General features: G+C 37.4%; 1 protein-coding gene across 3 annotated transcripts in view; it reads left to right on the forward strand.

The window, feature by feature from the left end:
• SLAIN2 (SLAIN motif family member 2) overlaps nt 1-13195 on the forward strand; it is a 79079-nt gene that overhangs the window by 27217 nt on the left and 38667 nt on the right. For all 3 annotated transcript variants that reach the window (XM_039241080.1, XM_039241079.1, XM_039241081.1), the window contains exon 2: nt 7396-7544. In XM_039241080.1, the coding sequence (XP_039097011.1) occupies nt 7396-7544 (149 nt within the window). The remainder of the gene's footprint in view (nt 1-7395; nt 7545-13195) is intronic.

Raw genomic sequence — 13195 nt, forward strand, 5'->3', positions numbered from 1 at the left:
AAATCTACTTTTCTGAAAGAGTTTGTGTAGGATTTGGTATTATTTTTTCCTTAGTGTTCATAGCATTAATAAGTAGAGGCATCTGGGCATGGGTTTTTCTTTGCAGGAAGATTTCTAATTACTAATTCAATTTCTTTTTGTGAATCTCTTCAGATTCTGTTTCTGTGAGTCCAATTTGGTAACTTGTATTTTTCTAGGAATCTGTATATACTATCTAAGTAACCTCTTAGCATAAAACTGTTTATAATATTACTTTATAATCCTGTTTGTAGCAGTGTTCACTCTTTATTTCTAATTTTGGTAATTAGTGTTTTCTCACTTTTTTGGGGGGAGTAAATCTAAAGATACACCATTTTTAGAATCTTTTTAAAGACCTAAATATGGTTCCTTTTTTTCCCCTCTATTTTTCTATTTCACTGATTACTACTAATATTTATATTTTCCTCCCTTCTGACTACCTTGGTTTTAATTTGTTCTTATTTTTTTATGCTTAGATTGTTGATTTGAGGCCTCTTTTCTTTCCTAATATGAGCTAAAAATTATGAATTTCCTCTAAGTACTTCACTGCCTTTATCACATAATTATTGATATGTTACATTTTTTAATTTTTTCAGTTAAATCTATTTTCTAATTTCTCTTGTGATATATTATTTGACCTGTGGTTATTTTTTTTTTTTTTTACAAATAGTTTATTGTCAAATTAGTTTCTACATAACACTCAGTGCTCATCCCCAAAGTGCCCTCCTCCATGCCCATCCCCCCCTCCCCCCCACATCCATCAGTCCTCAGTTTTTGTCAGCATTCAAGAGTCTCTCATGGTTTGCCTCTCTCCCTTTCCCCCACCATTTCCGCCCTTCTTCTCCCGCTTGTTCCTCCGTCAAGTTCCTCCTAATCCTCCTATACGTGCAAACATATGATATTTGTCCTTCTCTGCCTGACTTATTTCGCTCAGCATAACACCCTCAAGGTCCATCCATGTTGCTACACATGGCCAGATTTCATTGTTTCTCATTGCCATGTAGTATTCCATGGTATAGATAAACCACATCTTCTTGATCCATTCATCTGTTGATGGACACTTAGGCTCTTTCCATGTTTTAGCTATTGTGGAGAGTGCTGCTATGAACATTGGGGTACATGTGCTCCTATGCCTCAGCATTTCTGTATCCCTTGGGTAAATTCCTAGCAGTGCTATTGCTGGGTCATAAGGGAGTTCTATTGTTAGTTTCCTGAGGAACCTCCACACTGTTTTCCAGAGGGGCTGTACCAGTTTACATTCCCACCAACAGTGTAGGAGGGTGCCCGTTTCTCCACATCCTCGCCAGCATCTAGAGTTCTCTGATTTGCTCATTTTAGCCACTCTGACTGGCGTGAGGTGGTATCTCAGTGTGGTTTTGATTTGTATTTCCCTGATGAGGAGGGATGCTGAGCATCGTTTCATGTGTCTGTTGGCCATCTGGATGTCCTCTTTGGAGAAGTGTCTGTTCATGTCTTCTGCCCATTTCTTCACTGGGTTGTTTGTTTTTCGGGCGTGGAGTTTGGTGAGTTCCTTATAGATTCTGGATATTAACCCTTTATCTGATATGTCATTTGCAACTATCTTTTCCCATTCCGTTGGTTGCCTATTAATTTTCTGGGTTGTTTCCTTGGCTGTGCAGAAGCTTTTAATCTTGATGAGGTCCCAACAGTTTATTTTTGCTCTTGATTCCCTTGCTTTTGGGGATGTGTCAAGTAAGAAGTTGCTGCGGTGGAGGTCAAGGAGGTTGTTTCCTGCTTTCTCCTCTAGGGTGTTGATAGTTTCCTGTCTCACGTTCAGGTCCTTTATCCATTTTGAGTTGATTTTTGTGCATGGTGTGAGAAAATGATCTAGTTTCATTCTTCTGCATGTTGCTGTCCAGTTCTCCCAACACCATCTGTTAAAAAGGCTGTCTTTTTTCCATTGGATATTCTTTCCTGCTTTGTCAAAGATCAGTTGGCTGTATACTTTTGGGTCCACTTCTGAGTTCTCAATTCTGTTCCATTGGTCTATGGGTCTGTTTTTGTGCCAATACCATACTGTCTTGAGGATGACAGCTTTGTAGTAGAGGCTGAAGTCTGGGATGGTGATACCTCCCGTTTTGGTTTTATTTTTCAGTATTACTTTGGCTATTCGGGGTCTTTTGTGGTTCCATACAAATTTTTGGATAGTTTGTTCTAGTTTTGAGAAGTATGCTGGTGCAATTTTGATTGGAATTGCATTGAATGTGTAGAGTGCTTTAGGTAGTAATGACATCTTAACTATATTTATTCTTCCTATCCATGAGCATGGAATGTTTTTCCATTTCTTTGTGTCTTCTTCAATTTCCTTCATAAGTTTTCTATAGTTTTCATCATACAGATCTCTTGTATCCTTGGTTAGGTTTATTCCGAGGTATTTTATGGTTTTTTGTGCAATTGTGAATGGGATCAGTTTCTTGATTTCTCTTTCTGTTGCTTCATTATTGGTGTATAAAAATGCAACCGATTTCTGTACGTTGATTTTGTACCCTGCAACTTGGCTGAATTCTTGGATCAGTTCTAGTAGGCTTCTGGTGGAGTCTGTCGGGTTTTCTATGTAGAGTATCATGTCATCTGCGAAGAGTGAAAGTTTGACTTCCTCTTTGCCAATTCTGATGCCTTTGATTTCCTTTTGTTGTCTGATGGCTGATGCTAGGACTTCCAGCACTATGTTAAACAACAGTGGTGAGAGTGGACATCCCTGTCGTGTTCCTGATCTCAGGGGGAAAGCTCTCAGTTTTTCCCCGTTGAGGATGATGTTAGCTGAAGGCTTCTCATAGATGGCTTTGATGATGTTTAAGTAGGTTCCTTCTATCCCAACTTTCTCGAGAGTCTTTATTAAGAAGGGATGCTGTATTTTGTCAAATGCTTTTTCTGCATCTATTGACAGGATCATATGGTTTTTATCTTTTCTTTTATTGATATGATGGATCACATTGATTGATTTGCGAATGTTGAACCAGCCCTGTAACCCAGGAATGAATCCCACTTGATCTTGGTGGATGATTCTTTTGATATGCTGCTGGATTCGATTTGCAAGGATCTTGTTGAGAATTTTTGCATCCGTATTCATCAAGGATATTGGCCTATAGTTCTCTTTTTTTGTTGGATCTCTGTCTGGCTTGGGAATCAGAGTGATGCTGGCTTCATAAAATGAGTCCGGGAGTTTTCCTTCGACTTCTATTTTTTGGAATAGCTTGAGAAGAATTGGGATTAATTCTGTTTTAAATGTCTGGTAGAATTCCCCAGGGAAACCATCAGGTCCAGGGCTCTTATTTGTTGGGAGATTTTTGATCACTGATTCGATTTCTTCACTCGTTATGGGTCTGTTCAGGTTTTCTATTTCTTCCCGTGTGAATTTTGGTAGTGAGTGTGTGTTTAGGAATTTGTCCATTTCTTCTAAGTTGTCCAATTTGTTGGCATATAATTTTTCATAGTATTCCCTGATAATTGCTTGTATTTCTGAGGGGTGACCTGTGGTTATTTTTAAGTGTGTTGTTTAATTTCCAAATATTTAGAATTTACTAAATTTCTTTCTGTTGATTTCTAATGTAATTCCATTGTAGTCAGAGAACAAACTTTGAAGAATTTCAGTTATTTTAAATTCAGAAAGACCTTATCATGGTCAAATTGATCTGACCTGAAGAATGTGCACTTAAAAAGAACAATGTATTCTTTCATTGATGGGTGGAGTGCCCCAAAATTGTCAGTTAAGTAAAACTGATAATGTTCAAGACTTCTAAACTCTTACTGATTTTTCCATGTAGCTCTTTTTTCGGTTATTAAGAGGGTGCTGTTGAAAACTCCAAATAAAATTTCTCAGTTGTTTCTTTTTCCTCTTATTCTACTGTTATTAGGTATCTTTTTGATTGTTATATCTTCCTGATGTATTGATCTCTCTTTGTCTCCAGTGATATTTCTTATCTTAAACTCCAGTTCTGTATGGTTACTATTATCCAGGTATATCTTCCTATCTTTTAGTTTCAACCTGCTTTGAATCTAAGGTATTTCTTCTACAGATAACATACAGTTAGGTCTTTTTTTTGTTTGTTTATTTTTTCAAAATTTATTTATTTGGGGGTGGGGGAGAGGAAGAGAGAAAGTGCAGACCCTGATATGGGTTTAAAACTCACGAGCCATGAGATCATGACCTGAGCTTGAAGTTGGACGCTTAATGACTGAGCCATCCAAACTCCCAGGTCTTTTTTTTTTCCTCCTTTTGAATAGATTGCTTTAGTGTATTCAATTTATTATAATTAGGTGTGGTTGGATTTATGTCTGCCATTTTGCCTTTTGTTTTCAGTTTGACTCCATTGTTTCTGTTCTTTGTCCCAACTTTAACTGTTTTCTTGGTATGATGAGTAATTCCCAGTTATATCCTGGATATTCTGTGTGTTATATTGTGAAACTCCTAATCATATTTCTTCTTTTTTAGTAAGCAGCTTTGTTTAGGTGTAGTGTATAGGATAGATGTTCAGCTCTTCCAGGCCATGCTGATGTTATGTCAGCAAGAGTGGAACCCTGGCTCATACTGTCTTCTTCCAGATGGATGGGGTGTAAAATCAACTCTATACTGGGTCCTACTAACATGTAGAGAACTGGTAAAGGGAGATTAGATACTCACTTCACATTGCTTCCTGCCTTGTTGATGCTGCGTAAGGGTGGAGGCTCAGCTCCCCACTGGGCCTCTATGACTTGATTTTAGTCGAATCAAGGTAATGAAGTTATGTTTCCAGTTTTCTTGGCAGGTGAAAACTTGACAAGTTCCAACCTATTGTAAGTTGTATTAGCCATCTATGTACTGGCTGTGTCCATCAGAAATAAAGTGCCTTTTGATTCAACATGATTATTAAATTATTAAATACTACTATTTTAAAATTTTAAAAGCACCAGAGTGAGAAAAATGTTTTCAGCTCGCAAAATAGTCATTTTGAAGGAGTCTATGTGTTTGTAAGAAACAAACAGAGATGATAGGTATTCAAGGATTTTTATTTGGGATTTTCTTTAAATTCAGGGTCTGAAACATCTTGGTCTTGCTAAAAGAGGATCCAGTTAGATACTACAACCCAGTTCATGTGTCCTCTGTCAGGTTTATAAATACTTTGAAACCTCAACCAAAGGTTCCTTTACCAAAGAATAATTTTGTGCCAATACCATTTGGTCCATAGTCCTCCATTTTTAGACTTGGGGATAGTAATGAGGCACTGAAATAAGAGGATAGAGTGATAGGAGACAGTTGGCATACTCAGGTTATTGAATCAGTCTCTCTGTTTTCATCACTCTAGGGATGTACAGGTTACTACATTAACTTTTATCTGTTAATGAAAGGAAGGCACATTCTCTGTTGCCGGTTAGTGAAGTAAATATAGGAATAGTGGAGGGAAAGGTAGGTTTGTACGTGTAGGATCAGCAAGACTTGGTGATAGATTTTTGGTGAAGGTAGAAAATAAAACAGATGGTGGAGTCCAAAATTTAAGCTTTTAGCTTTTGTAACTGAAAGAATTATGGTGCCGTTGACAAAAACAAGAAAGCTACCACTCATGGGGTATAGGAGAGACGATGGTGGGTTAGTGTAATTGGTTTTGAATTTTTGTTTTATTCATTTCGTTTATATTACATTCTGTATTTTTAAAGATTCTAAAAGCACCTTATAATTTTTTAATAAAGGCTTTATCAGGATATAATTTATATAACATAAAATATACCCATACCTGTATAATATATATAATAAAATTCACTATATAATTCAAGAATTTAGTATATTTACAGTTATGATATTGTTACCACAGCCATCATCACCATGTAATTTTAAAACATTTATATCACTCTAAAAGAAATCTCTTCCACATTCCTACCTCTTCCCGTCCTAGGCAATGACTAATCTACTTTCTGCTATGTCCTTTTCTAGATGTTTCATATAAATGGAATCATACAATATGTGTGTTTTCTTTGTTTAGTTTCTTTGAGCATGTTTTCGAGGCTCATTCATGATCCTTGCACTTTTTAAAATTAGTTTTATAGCTAACAATAGAGGAACACAATAAGTACACATGAATCATGTGGGTGTTATCACAATTAAAATGGGAATCCTGAGGTAGAGATTTATTATGAAACATTTGTAGTATTTAAGATGGAAAGAGAATGATTACCCCATTAGTTTCATTTTCTTTTTGAACTGTTTAATAAGTTATTTCATAAATTGAGATTTCATTTCATTTTTATCCAAATAAACATGGAGTGTTGACTAGAGAAATGATTATTTACCCTATTAGTCTTGATTATCTTGATCAGAGCTAAATACTTGATGTGAGTGAGCTAAGTTATAGATAGGGAAGTTAAGAAAAGGGATGGAAAATGTACATATGATCACTAGAAAGGAGTTTGTCAATTCAGGTACTATAGAGGTGCATTTAAATATTTATGCCAGAGCACATTTTATTTTACTGCACTAACTTGATTAATATAACATGTGAAATTACTAACTCCTGGTCTTATGGAGACATTTAACTACGTAAATAAAGTATACTTTTGTTTACTTCGTAAATTCCACTTCAACTGTCTTAATTTGGAAACCATTCTGATTACAATTTAAGTAATTTCACATTTTTCATATGGTATCACATTCGAAATAAATTAATATCAATTGACAAAGCTGGATCAATCTGAGGAAAAAACTATGAAGTAGGAAGTTCAAGTGTAACACTCTCCTATCTTCTGCTTACGTTGTCTTTTTGTATACCGTCCCCAGAACCTTATAAAGTACTGTCCTATTCTTTTTCCTGAGACTGAAGTCAATTTCATAAATACATTCATATTAAGTTATTAAGGATTTAAAGTATTGCTTTTCTCTGATGTGTCATGGTTTGAAAAGAAGGCTACAAGAGTGGGCACTGCTTAACTAAAGGGAAAGAATTGCCAATGGTAGGTTTTTGTGTGGTCTGTTGTGGGAAGTGAACTGGCAGGTGGAAAACAAGGTATTTATCTCCTCATCTGTCTCCAGGACAATATTTAATGATATGGTTATATCAGGGATTTGATCCAAGTACTACTGAAAACAGAACGAACTGTTGTAAAGACAGATGTTTTTTCATGGTTTTTGTAATGAGACTAAAAGAAAAATAAGACCTATTTTAGAATTGGACAGTTGGCTTCATTTAGGTTTAATATTTGAAATTTGGGTTAATATTGATGGTTGTAGTGTCATTTTCTTTTTGTACACAAAGTAAAACGTAGGTGATTTTAAAGATACTCCATGACACCTACAGTATCCCCCTCCTAATTTAAACCTGTCCAAAAGGATCCCTGTTTTATAACCTCGTGCTTAATAATGTTACCCTTTTGTTTTTCATTTTCTTCTAGGTTATATTCATCACCAAAGAAAAAACTTACACCAATGCAGAAATCAGTCAGTCCACTAGTTTGGTGCAGGCAAGTTTTGGATTACCCAAGTCCTGATGTCGAGTGTGCTAAAAAGTCTCTTATCCACAAACTTGATCAAACTATGTCAGGTATGTCTATAATTTTATAATTTTACTTGTAGTTCATCTCTCTGCTTTCTTTAATCAAAAAACAAATGTTGAGTTGGTGTGTTTTTAGGAACCCAGTTCTTTGCTTGATGGTACTTTTTAATCTCATTGTGCCTGCCTTCATGAGTTTTTGCCATATGTGCATAACCTTGTGTTATTATTTAATAGCTTTTTTCCCCAATCTTCTCATTTTTATTTTGCTTTATTTCACCTAAAGAATAATATCCCTGAAATAATGGGTTTTATATGATAGGTTTTTTTCTAATATAAGTTAAATAACTATTAAGAATATGTTTGGTATCATCTAAAGTTCTCTCACTGCCCTTGGGAAATTCTGATGTGGTGGAGGTATGCAGGCTGAGATGCAAAGAGCCCCCATTCTCACTCTAGCTCTTAGTTACTGTGTGACTCTGTGCATTATTTAACTTCTGTGAGCTCTATTTTCTCATAAGAATGAGAAATCTGTAAGGTTAATTTAAGGATTAGATGATCATGTTAATGAAAGAGCCTAGCATGTTTTTTTGGCTCATAATAGGGACTTAAAAATATATTTACTTTCCTGTTTTGTTACTGTTTTTTGTTTTTAACTGGCATTTTAGGTTCAAATTGCTTTTATGCTCTTTTGTTTAATAGCACTCACAAAGCTGACAAAATATGTCTGTCACTATTTATGACATTTAATATAGCATGGCAACATGAATAGAAATATAAGAAAAATATTATTGATTTGTTCTTGGAATTTCTTTCAGTCTCTTAAGAATGTTACTGTTTTTTGGAATACTTAATGTAGTGAAGAAATGATGTGTGATTACTACTCCTAAATAGGTTTTTTTGGATTTGTTTTTGTTTTGTTTTGTGTTTACCTAACAGCTATGTATTTAAATCACATATTTCAGGGGCATGTGGGCAGCAAAGTTGAGCATCCGACTTCAGCTGGGGTCATCATCTCACAGCTCGGGTCATGAGTTCAAGCCCCGCATCGGGCTCTGTGTCAACAGCTCAGAGCCTGGAGCCTGATTCAGAATTTGTATCTTTCTCTCTGGCTGCCCTTCCCCTGCTCATGCTCTGTCTCTCTCTCTCTCTCTCTCTCTCTCTCTCTCTCTCAAAAAGTAAACATTAAAAAAAATTTTTTTAAATAAATAAGATAACTTATTTTGGCTTTACTATTAAAATATGTGCTCTCCTGTTAGAGTATAAGCTGAAAATGTTCAGGGGAGACAAAAGGGAGGCTAAACAGATAAATTGGCATACAATAAAGCAGTTTGGTTGGCTATAAGAAGTAGTGGTTATTATATGAAAATAGCATATAAGATGTGATTATAGAGCTTCTGAGTCTGTTTTGACACCAAATTGCTACTTTTTCCTTGTGTATGTAGGATCCTGTTTGGAAAAGCAGTAGCCTTATGCAATTAAAATTTTTTTTTTCTGACTATTGTTTTTAAAATTGAATCCTGGAGCTTGATTTAAGTTATTCATAAGAGTTTTTTTAATATTTGTTTATTTGTGAGAGAGAGAGAGTGCCAGCAGGCAAGGGGCAGGCAGAGAGGGAAACACAGAATCTGAAGCAGGCTCCAGGCTCTGAGCTGTCAGCACAGAGCCTGACATGGGTCTTGAACCCACGAACCACGAGATTATGACCTGAGCCAAAGTCGGACACTTAACCGACTGAGCTACTCGGGACAGGTAGTAGATAAGGTAGACAAGGTAGTAGACAATTCAAAATAACCGGAAAATTTCTAACTCATTCCAGTGAGGTGATATTATTTAGATATTTATTAAAAATGTTTTTAGGGACAACTTTCCGGTACTCTATCTCACCTTAGAAATAATGTAAGTATATTTTACAGTAAGAGTTGTCATTATTTAGCAGTATATGTGCATAACTTATGATGTGCTAGGTATTGTTCTCAACTCTGAGGATATTGCAGTGAATAAGATAGATGAAAAAGTCCTTTACTTCTCAGAGCTTATATTCTGATGGGAGTGGCAGACAATGGATAAATAAACATATAAGCGCGTTGGCAAACTTTTTCTGTAATTAGTCAGATAGTAAACGTCTCAGGCTTTGTGGGCGAGGTCTCCGTTGCAGTTACTCACCTTTGCCTTTGATGCAAGCAGGCCCTCCATAATATGTAAATGAATGGGCATGGCTGTGTTCCTGTGCAGCTTTATTTTCAAAAAGAAGTGGTGGGCTGGGATTGATTGGCTACAGGCTGTGGTTTATTGAACCCTGGCTTATGGCAGCCTAAGAAATAGGAACTATTAGCAATTGGTAATTAGTAAATTGGACTTAGAGGGAGAAAACCGAAATAGCACCTCAAAAATAGCAATTTGAGTGAAGTGGCTTTTGCTTTATAACAAGGTATAAAGGTAGTAGCAATATGTAAAAGAAACTGTTACTCTTGAAGTAAAACTAGGTGTCATCAAGTACTGGATTGTTTAACAGTGTTTAGATTTTGTAGCTATATGCACACAGCAGTAGCTACAGTTAGAAATGTAATATATATTCAAAGGAAAAGGGGCACCTGGGTAGCTCAGTTGGTTAAGCCTCTGATGCTTGATTTTTTGCTCAGGTCATGATCTCACGGGTTTGTGAGTTTGAGCCCCACTGTGAGCTCTGTGCTGCCAGTGTGGAGCCTACTTGGGGTCCTCTCCTTCTCTCTCTGCCTCTCTCCTCTTCTCCTCCCTACCCCTTAGTGGATAAACCTTAAAAAATAAAAAAATAAAGGAAAAACAACTTGGCTATTGCAAGTTTAAGCCTTAGTCCTAAATCCCCCCTTTTTACAGGTTGGTGAGGAGATACAGATATATTTCTTTGACAAGGCAGAGCTTCCTTGGAATACAGCTATTGTATTCTAAGAGAATGGTTTCTGCTCTGTCATACCCAGGCTTCACTGCAGTGCTCTACCACTTGTCCCTAGGATGTTCTTCTCTGATTGCTTATGAGAGTCCGTTGTATTTTTGACCCTGTCTCACCCTCCCTACTGTTTTATTTGAAGTCTTCTTTGAAGGTTCTTCCTTCTTTGTCCATTTTTTTTAATTGGAAAATTTACATAGCATAAAATTTACCACTTCAACCATTTTTAAAAATTGTTTTTTAAAGTGTATATATTTGAGAGAGAGAATGTGCTGCAGGGGTGGGGGAGGGACAGAGAGAGAGGGAGAGAATCCTCTTGATCCCATGAACTGTGAGATCATGACCTGAGCCAAAATCAAGAGTCAGGCACTTAATTAACTGACCCACCCAGGTGCCCCAACCATTTTTTATTTTTATTTTTTAACCATTTTTAAAATCTACAGTTCAGTGGCATTAAGTATAGTCACATTGTTGTACGGCCATCACCACTGTCCATCTCCAGAACTTTTTCATCATCCCATACTACAATTCCGTATCCATTAAATGCCCTATTTCCCTTCTCCCCCATCTGTCCACCTTTTAAGTTTGGGGTGACCCAGGTCTCTCTTGCCTGGCTTCCCTCTGTTTTCATTATTTCGTCCATTCATATGGTATCCAGTGACCTCTTTTCAACTTAATCTCATTCATACATATATTCAGTTAATATTTACTGAGAGTATATTTCAGGCTTTGGAAAGAGGGGAGAGGATACATGTGAAGAAAAACTAACAGTTACCTGTGCTCATGGAGTTTATCATCTACTAGTGGAAATGTACTATACAAATAATTTTTGGGATTCCTGGGTGGCTCAGTTGGCTAAGTGTCCGACTTTAGCTCAGGTCACGATTTCACAGTTCGTGGGTTCGAGCCCCATGTTGGGCTGTGTGTTGATGGCTAGCTCAGAGCCTGGAGTCTGCTTCAGATTCTGTCTCCCTCTCTCTCTGGCCCTCCCCTGACCATGCTGTCTCTCAATCTCTCTCTCTCTCTCTCTCTCTCAGAAATAAATAAAACATTAAAAAAACATAATTTCTATAACTGGTGATACATAATAAAAGAAGAGTAAAACATGCTTTGGACTTTGAGAAATAGGAATTTTACTTCAGGAAACAATGTTTGACCTGAGTCCTAAAGATTTAGAAAAGTTAGAGTGGCTTAAGAGGGAAGGCGAAAGTGGGAATAAGGTGTTCCAGGCAGAGAACACAGCATGTACAGAGGCTCTGTGGGAGGCCTGTGCAAGCTTGTGGGGAGACCAAGGCGCACATGAGACCTGGAGCAAGCCACGTTGGTGGCTGGAGAAGAGTAAGGAAGGGAGAGATGTGAGAAAGACATGTAGGAGCCAGTCTCTGCAAGCCCTTATAGGTTGTGCTAAAGGTTTTGGACTTGGGGCACCTGGATGACTCAGTCGGTTGAGCCTCTGACTCTTGGTTTCAACTCAGGCCATGATCTAATAATGGTTCGTGGTGTCAGGCCCTGTGTTGAGCTTGTGTCAGCTCGGTGCTGACAGGGTAGAGACTGCTTGGGATTCTCTCTCTTTCTCTCTCTCTTTCTCTCTCTCCTCCCCCTCCCCATTCTCTCTCTTTCTCAAAAATGTAAACATTTTTTAAAAGGTTTTGGACCTTATTCTAAAAGCAGTGGAAAGGGGCATCCAGGTAGCTCAGTTGGTTGAGCATCTGACTCTTGATTTCGGCCCAAGTCGTGATCCTACAATTGTGGGATAAAGCCCCGCAACAGATTCCATGCTGAGCATGGAAGCTTGCTTAAAATTCTCTCTCTCTCTCTCTCTCTCTCTCTCTCTCTGCCCCTCTCCCTTGCTCATGCTTTCTCTCACTAAAAAAAAAATGTAAAATAAAAGCAATGAAAAGATTGGAGGGTTTTGTTCAAGGATGAGGTGTGTATGAGCAGGAAGACATGATTAGGTTTGCATTTTAGGTTTGTGTTTGCATACTACAGGGAGCTGTAATGGAAAGTAGACTGGAGAAGACCGGAAGTGAATGAACATAGGGTGCTTTTGAGTGGGTTGGGAGCAGTTGATAGCTGGGCAGTGTGTGTTGATGGTAGTGGAGATGAAAAGGGGGGTAATAGAGCTGGAAAGATGTGGAAGGAAAAATGAATGAGCCAAATTTGAGGAAATGGGGTAGAAGTATCCGTAATGATCTAGGTGTTCAGCTTGTGTGACAGGATGAATGTTATTAATCATTTTGAGGTCAGAACCCCAGGAAAAGAGTTGAGTTTTAGCAGGAAAATGATGGGTTTGAATTTGGAAAGGTTGGCTCTCAGGTGCATTTGCTATATCCATAGGGGAGACATTATATGGGCAGCACATATGGGACTGAAGCCCAGGAACACTTGGGACTCTAGATATAAATAATGGGGAGTTTTCAGACTATAAATACTAGCTGATGTCGTAGATATGAATGAGATTTCTTAGGAAAAGGAATATGCTGTAGAGTGAGGACTTGAAATGCTAGTGATTAAATAACCATCTAGAAGAGAATAAGCTTCAGAGATCAAAAAGTAAAGAGGAAGAAATTAGCACCCCAGTTTCTGCTCAGGTTGATATTTCTGAGATACTACATTCTAAATATGTTTAAACTGTGGCATCTTCTCTCTTGGTGAATATGGACAAAGCTACACTGTCCAACTTACTGCATCATCAAACTAAATAGAAAAACTAAACAAAAAATGTATGTTCTTCCTCTCCAAACCACTACTCTGCCCAGTAGGCAAACCAGAAACT

The sequence above is a fragment of the Hyaena hyaena genome, unplaced genomic scaffold (genome assembly GCF_003009895.1).
Source record: "Hyaena hyaena isolate Hyena2069 unplaced genomic scaffold, ASM300989v1 scaffold_187, whole genome shotgun sequence".
In the NCBI taxonomy this organism is placed as follows: domain Eukaryota; kingdom Metazoa; phylum Chordata; class Mammalia; order Carnivora; family Hyaenidae; genus Hyaena; species Hyaena hyaena.